At 36.4% G+C, this 8465-nt stretch overlaps 1 protein-coding gene across 1 annotated transcript; it reads left to right on the top strand.

Annotated features, from left to right (window-relative positions):
• The first annotated feature begins 349 nt into the window (after positions 1–349).
• On the top strand, positions 350–2836 carry LOC132546929 (protein sll1483-like). Its single transcript, XM_060210656.1, has 2 exons — positions 350–521; positions 2610–2836. Exons 1-2 carry the CDS (start codon positions 368–370, stop codon positions 2834–2836), a joined length of 381 nt encoding a protein of 126 aa, XP_060066639.1. The 5' UTR covers positions 350–367.
• The last annotated feature ends 5629 nt before the right edge of the window (positions 2837–8465 follow it).

The following is an 8465-nucleotide window of genomic DNA, read 5'->3' as shown; positions in this document are numbered from 1 at the left end:
TCAGTAAAACCCAAATATTGTTTTCTTCACGATAAAACGATGATTTACTTTATTCGTAAATTGTTAGTTGATGAACAAATTGGTTACAAGTTCTGCATGAATTTATCTGATCATTTGAATATGACTAACTTTAATAACTGAACCTAATCTCAAGACGTTTGTCCACTTGACCAATAAGTGAAGTTAAAGATTGTACCAACGTGACCTTGTCCGTCATCTTAAAGTAGATTGGAATCACGTGGTGAATTTTCACGTGTCAGTAATGATAACCTAGACCACAGCTTATGTAACATTATAGTGTCAGTTACACAAGCAGATCTATAAAAGGTCTAGAGGGTACTTGGATCCCCGGCAGCTCCGTCTCAACATGAAGGTCCTAGCAGCTATCTCTCTCCTCTGCGTTCTCTCCTTAGGGTATTGCCAGCAGGGCAATTTGGTGGAACTTGCTGAACAGCTTGGCGCCAAGACTCTGGTAGCCCTGGTCAAGGAGGCTGGTCTCGCGGACACTCTTGCCACTGGAGGTACTGAAAACTTTATTTTAATGAACTGTTTTTTTTCTGTAACATTCAAAATTAGTTATTGAGAATGAAAATGTTGTACTTGTGTAGTATTTAGATTTACCTTGACAGCGAATGGGTCTCTTTTTATCTTAATGCCAGGTCTTTGCTCATGACTTAAAACGCTTATGTTTCATTCTTACAAAGGTACCTGATAATCCTATATTTTTCTATTGCTATTTCTACTGTGATGTTAAGGTTCTTTGGTATATTTTGTCCGTATGCAATGGTATCATGGTATAATTAGTCTGTATGCAGTGCTGTCATGATGTATTTAGAAGTTGTGGTATAATGGCTTTGAGTAATGCCATTGTGGTTTGGTTTTGTTCAAGAATAATGACGCTGTGGTCGGTTTTGTCTTTGAGTAATGACGCTGTAGTTTGTTTTGTCTAAGGATAATGACGCTGTAGTTTGTTTTGTCTAAGAATAATGACGCTGTAGTTTGTTTTGTCTAAGAATAATGACGCTGTGGTTTGTATTGTCTAATGTCTATGAGTAATGACGTTGTGTATGTTTTTGTCTTTGAGTAATGACGCTGGGTTTGTTTTGTCTAAGAATAATGACGCTGTAGTTTGTTTTGTCTAAGAATAATGACGCTGTAGTTTGTTTTGTCTAAGAATAATGACGCTGTAGTTTGTTTTGTCTAAGAATAATGACGCTGTAGTTTGTTTTGTCTACGAATAATGACGCTGTGGTTTGTATTGTCTATGAGTAATGACGCTGTGGTTTGTATTGTCTATGAGTAATGACGTTGTGTATGTTTTTGTCTTTGAGTAATGACGCTGGGTTTGTTTTGTCTAAGAATAATGACGCTGTAGTTTGTTTTGTCTAAGAATAATGACGCTGTAGTTTGTTTTGTCTAAGAATAATGACGCTGTAGTTTGTTTTGTCTAAGAATAATGACGCTGTAGTTTGTTTTGTCTACGAATAATGACGCTGTGGTTTGTATTGTCTATGAGTAATGACGTTGTGTATGTTTTTGTCTTTGAGTAATGACGCTGGGTTTGTTTTGTCTAAGAATAATGACGCTGTAGTTTGTTTTGTCTAAGAATAATGACGCTGTAGTTTGTTTTGTCTAAGAATAATGACGCTGTAGTTTGTTTTGTCTAAGAATAATGACGCTGTAGTTTGTTTTGTCTAAGAATAATGACGCTGTGGTTTGTATTGTCTATGAGTAATGACGATGTGTATGTTTTTGTCTTTGAGTAATGACGCTGGGTTTGTTTTGTCTATGAGTAATGCCGCTGTGGTCTGTTTTGTCTATGAGTAATGGCGCTGTGGTTTGTTTTGTCTCTGAGTAATGTCGCTGTGGTATGTTTTTGTCTATGAATGATGACGCTGTGGTTTGTTTTGTCTATGAGTAATGACGCTGTGGTATGTTTTTGTCTATGAATGATGACGCTGTGGTTTGTTTTGTCTATGAGTAATGACGTTGTGGTATGTTTTTGTCTATGAGTGATGACGCTGTGGTTTGTTTTGTCTATGAGTAATGCCGCTGTGGTATGTTTTTGTCTTTGAGTGATGACGCTGGGTTTGTTTTGTCTTTGAGTAATGACGCTGTGGTCTGTTTTGTCTTTGAGTTATGACGCTGTGGTGTGTTTTTGTCTATGAGTAATGACGCTGTGGTATGTTTTTGTCTATGAGTGGTGACCTGTGGTATATTTTTGCTCCTTGAATATTGATTATGTTGTATAGCTTGCCTCTGTGTGTTGATGCTATGGTATATTTTGTCTTGCATTTTGAAGCTGTGGTATAATTTGCCTTGTATTTTGAAGCTGTGGTATATTTTGCCCTTGTGTGTTGGTGCTGTGGTTTATTTACCCCTGTGTTTGTGGTATATTTTGTCTATTTCGTCCATACGGTACAGGGTATTGGCCTATTTTATCACTGTGAGGTGACTTTTGTCTCATTTTGTGATGATATGGTCTATTTAACCTATAATGTGATGACGCTTTAGTTTTGGACTACGACTCTAAAAATTGTATACTGTTACGGTCCTCTACTCAGTGTTCCTTGCATACATGCCACTACAAGATAGTATGGTCTTTGCAGGTCCATTCACCGTGTTTGGTCCCACCGACGAGGCCTTCACCAAACTGCCACGTTTCATTGTTGAACACCTGAGGAAGAACAAGACAGCTCTACAGGATGTCCTCAAGTACCACGTGGTCAGTGGAAAGGTTTACTCCTCTCAGCTCTCTAACGAACTTCAGGCAGCTTCCTTGTTGAGTCCTGCCAAGATCAGGATCAATATATACGGCAAGGTAGGATATTGGTGAAATATGCGCGGAAACAGTTAAATAATATTGTTTATTAAAAAGGTTAGCATCGAGACAATATATAGCCCTTTCTAACGTACACAAATGATGTGATTACTCGTCAAATGATAGCATCTGTGTATTCTAATATCCTGTCATAAAGACTACATAGACAGCAGTTTGTCAGTATCCTGTCATAAAGACTAGATAGACAGCAGTATCTCAGTATCCTGTCATAAAGATTACATAGACAGCAGTTGTCAGTTTGTCAGTATCCTGTCATAAAGATTACATAGACAGCAGTTTGTCAGTATCCTGTCATAAAGATTACATAGACAGTAGTATCTCAGTATCCTGTCATAAAGACTACATAGACAGTAGTATCTCAGTATCCTGACATAAAGATTACATAGACAGCAGTTTGTCAGTATCCTGTCATAAAGACTACATAGACAGCAGTTTGTCAGTATCCTGTCATAAAGATTACAGCACTTCAGTGCTGTCATAAAGATATCCTCCAGTATCCTGTCATAAAGATTACATAGACAGCAGTAGACAGACAGCAGCAGTATCCTGTCATAAAGATTACATAGACAGCAGTTTGTCAGTATCCTGTCATAAAGATTACATAGACAGCAGTTTGTCAGTATCCTGTCATAAAGATTACATAGACAGTAGTATCTCAGTATCCTGTCATAAAGGTTACATAGACAGCTGTATCTCAGTATCCTGTCATAAAGATTACATAGACAGCAGTTTGTCAGTATCCTGTCATAAAGACTACATAGACAGCAGTTTGTCAGTATCCTGTCATAAAGATTACATAGACAGCAGTTTGTCAGTATCCTGTCATAAAGATTACATAGACAGCAGTTTGTCAGTATCCTGTCATAAAGATTACATAGACAGTAGTATCTCAGTATCCTGTCATAAAGACTACATAGACAGCAGTTTGTCAGTATCCTGTCATAAAGATTACATAGACAGCATTTTGTCAGTATCCTGTCATAAAGATTACATAGACAGCAGTTTGTCAGTATCCTGTCATAAAGATTACATAGACAGCAGTTTGTCAGTATCCTGTCATAAAGATTACATAGACAGCAGTTTGTCAGTATCCTGTCATAAAGACTACATAGACAGCAGTTTGTCAGTATCCTGTCATAAAGATTACATAGACAGCAGTTTGTCAGTATCCTGTCATAAAGATTACATAGACAGCAGTTTCAGTATCCTGTCATAAAGATTACATAGACAGCAGTTTGTCAGTATCCTGTCATAAAGACTACATAGACAGCAGTTTGTCAGTATCCTGTCATAAAGACTACATAGACAGCAGTTTGTCAGTATCCTGTCATAAAGATTACATAGACAGCAGTTTGTCAGTATCCTGTCATAAAGATTACATAGACAGCAGTTTGTCAGTATCCTGTCATAAAGATTATCCTGTCATAAAGATACATAGACAGCAGTTTGTCACAGACAGTTTGTCAGTATCCTGTCATCCTGTCATAAAGACATATAGACAGCAGTTTGTCAGTATCCTGTCATAAAGATTACATAGACAGCAGTTTGTCAGTATCCTGTCATAAAGATTACATAGACAGCAGTTTGTCAGTATCCTGTCATAAAGATTACATAGACAGCAGTTTGTCAGTATCCTGTCATAAAGATTACATAGACAGCAGTTTGTATCCTGTCAGACTATCCAGTTTGTCATAAAGATACATAGACAGTTGTCAGTATCCTGTCATAAAGATTACATAGACAGCAGTTTGTCAGTATCCTGTCATAAAGATTACATAGACAGCAGTTTGTCAGTATCCTGTCATAAAGATTACATAGACAGCAGTATCTCAGTATCCTGTCATAAAGATTACATAGACAGCAGTTTGTCAGTATCCTGTCATAAAGATTATCTACATAGACAGCAGTTTGTCAGTATCCTGTCATAAAGATTACATAGACAGCAGTTTGTCAGTATCCTGACATAAAGATTACATAGACAGCAGTTTGTCAGTATCCTGACATAAAGATTACATAGACAGCAGTTTGTCAGTATCCTGTCATCAAGATTACATAGACAGCAGTATCTCAGTATCCTGTCATAAAGATTACATAGTATCCTGTCATAAAGATTACATAGACAGCAGTTTGTCAGTATCCTGTCATAAAGATTACATAGACAGCAGTTTGTCAGTATCCTGTCATAAAGATTACATAGACAGCAGTTTGTCAGTATCCTGTCATAAAGATTACATAGACAGCAGTTTGACAGCAGTTTGTCAGTATCCTGTCATAAAGATTACATAGACAGTAGTATCTCAGTATCCTTCCATCAAGATTACATAGACAGCAGTTTGTCAGTATCCTGTCATAAAGACTACATAGACAGCAGTTTGTCAGTATCCTGTCATAAAGATTACATAGACAGCAGTTTGTCAGTATCCTGTCATAAAGATTACATAGACAGCAGTTGTCTGTATCCTGCCATAAAGACTACATAGCAGCAGTTTGTCAGTATCCTGTCATAAAGATTACATAGACAGTAGTATTTCAGTATCCTGTCATAAAGATTACATAGACAGCAGTTTGTCAGTATCCTGACATAAAGATTACATAAGACAGTAGTATTTCAGTATCCTGTCATAAAGATTACATAGACAGCAGTATCTCAGTATCCTGTCATAAAGATTACATAGACAGCAGTTTGTCAGTATCCTGTCATAAAGATTACATAGACAGCAGTTTGTCAGTATCCTGTCATAAAGATTACATAGACAGCAGTTTGTCAGTATCCTGTCATAAAGATTACATAGACAGCAGTTTGTCAGTATCCTGTCATAAAGATTACATAGACAGCAGTTTGTCAGTATCCTGTCATAAAGACTACATAGACAGCAGTTTGTCAGTATCCTGTCATAAAGACTACATAGACAGTAGTATCTCAGTATCCTGTCATAAAGACTACATAGACAGCAGTTTGTCAGTATCCTGTCATAAAGACTACATAGACAGCAGTTTGTCAGTATCCTGTCATAAAGACTACATAGACAGCAGTTTGTCAGTATCCTGACATAAAGACTACATAGACAGCAGTTTGTCAGTATCCTGTCATAAAGATTACATAGACAGCAGTATCTCAGTATCCTGTCATAAAGACTACATAGACAGCAGTATCTCAGTATCCTGTCATAAAGATTACATAGACAGTAGTATCTCAGTATCCTGTCATAAAGATTACATAGACAGTAGTATCTCAGTATCCTGTCATAAAGATTACATAGACAGCTGTATCTCAGTATCCTGTCATAAAGACTACATAGACAGTAGTATCTCAGTATCCTGTCATAAAGATTACATAGACAGCAGTCAGATTACATAGACAGTTTGCATAAAGATTACATAGACAGCAGTTTGTCAGTATCCTGACATAAAGATTACATAGACAGTAGTATCTCAGTATCCTGTCATAAAGATTACATAGACAGCAGTTTGTCAGTATCCTGTCATAAAGATTACATAGACAGCAGTTTGTCAGTATCCTGTCATAAAGACTACATAGACAGCAGTTTGTCAGTATCCTGACATAAAGATTACATAAGACAGTAGTATTTCAGTATCCTGTCATAAAGATTACATAGTATCCCTGTCATAAAGATTACATAGACAGCAGTTTGTCAGTATCCTGTCATAAAGATTACATAGACAGCATAATCCTGACTACATAAAGATTACATAGACAGCAGTTTGTCAGTATCCTGTCATAAAGATTACATAGACAGCAGTTTGTCAGTATCCTGTCATAAAGATTACATAGACAGCAGTTTGTCAGTATCCTGTCATAAAGATTACATAGACAGCAGTTTGTCAGTATCCTGTCATAAAGATTACATAGACAGCAGTTTGTCAGTATCCTGTCATAAAGATTACATAGACAGCAGTTTGTCAGTATCCTGTCATAAAGATTACATAGACAGCAGTTTGTCAGTATCCTGTCATAAAGACTACATAGACAGCAGTTTGTCAGTATCCTGTCATAAAGATTACATAGACAGCAGTTTGTCAGTATCCTGTCATAAAGACTACATAGACAGCAGTTTGTCAGTATCCTGTCATAAAGATTACATAGACAGCAGTTTGTCACATAAAGACTACATAGCAGTTTGTCAGTATCCTGCAGTTTGTCAGTATCCTGTCATAAAGACTACATAGACAGCAGTATTGTATCCTGTCATAAAGATTACATAGACAGCAGTTTTCAGTATCCTGTCATAAAGATACATATTATATACACACAAGATACATAGACAGCAGTTTTCAGTATCCTGTCATAAAGACTACATAGACAGCAGTTGTCAGTTTGTCAGTATCCTGTCATAAAGATTACATAGACAGCATCTAATTTCAGTATCCTGTAAAAGACTACATAGACAGCAGTTTGTCAGTATCCTGTCATAAACAAACAATGACCACGGACGTCTTTGTTATATTGAAAGAAGTTTCAAAGGATTGTCACATGCTTGGCCCAATGGCCTTGATACGGCGCTTCCAGACTGGTTTTTCTGAAATTGTTACAACCATAACCTTGGTCAGTGCTATTGATTTAATATTCTCTTCTTCATGATACAGACCAAGTACCATGATTCTAAACCTCTTGTTCAATGACAAATAATTTAAAGGGAAACAAAGACAGCAGAGAGATGGACAGACACCAGACAGATGTACCTGGGAAGTTATATCATAAATCACATAGAATAAACATCCAGTATAACATAAAATTAAAATAAATATGTCATACTGTTTATCAGGTCATAAGGATTATTTTTCAGAATTATTGGAGATATTAGAAACAGTTCTAATAAAATAAAATACCAGATGGTGTCATAGATTATCTGTATCCTAAAGAGATAAATGCTCTAAACTTGTTTCCCCATTCTACATATAAAACATCTATATGTTATGTTGTTGAACAGCAATAAAAATATTGTTTACACTAAAGGGAGGTAATTTAGAAACAAAACCCTGAAACAAATATTGTAATAAGACAGTTGGCAATTGTATATTGTACAGCATGTACATAAATCTATGTTGATAAAATATAGTGAAACATGTTGGTGGTGAAAAGATGTCTGGACCACTGACTCAGGGAATTGTCTTCTCCATCCCATATAAAACATGTAGTAATTTCAACCTGTGCCATTGATATAATAAGACTCTTTTTTTTTCCTATCATGATAGTTAAGTTTTTTTTTAAGTTCTCTATCAGTCTTTCTCTTTTCATTTAAAAATTGTTATATCATTCTTTTCTGTCTCCCCTCCTTAGCTGAACAGGCTAGGTCACTTTCTCATCATCACTCTAAGAGCTGTATTAACGATTTAAAGACAGACTGTGATTAAGCTTTACATATGATTATCTTTGAGATCATTTGGTGCTTAAATAGGAAGACAACAGTCAGACGTCAAGGTTACAATTTCTGAAAGAATATAAATAATAAAAAATTCACCATGACTCCCATGTTATACCCGACTCCCATGTCATACCCGACTCCCTTGTCATAATCGGCTCCCATGTCATACCCGACTCCCTTGTCATACCTGACTCCCATGTCATCCCTCTAGTAGCAGCTGCAATATTCATAAGCTTCAG

The sequence above is a fragment of the Ylistrum balloti genome, unplaced genomic scaffold (assembly GCF_031769215.1).
Source record: "Ylistrum balloti isolate Yb309-2 unplaced genomic scaffold, AGI_CSIRO_Ybal_v1 Utg369922, whole genome shotgun sequence".
Taxonomy (NCBI): domain Eukaryota; kingdom Metazoa; phylum Mollusca; class Bivalvia; order Pectinida; family Pectinidae; genus Ylistrum; species Ylistrum balloti.
This window is presented reverse-complemented; position numbering and strand designations above follow the sequence as displayed.

Bases quoted from the DNA above. Each gene is read 5' to 3' on its own strand.
- LOC132546929 (XM_060210656.1), top strand. From the start codon at position 368: ATGAAGGTCCTAGCAGCTATCTCTCTCCTCTGCGTTCTCTCCTTAGGG. The intron at 522-2,609 runs GTACTGAAAACT...TGGTCTTTGCAG, and splicing joins GGACACTCTTGCCACTGGAG to GTCCATTCACCGTGTTTGGT.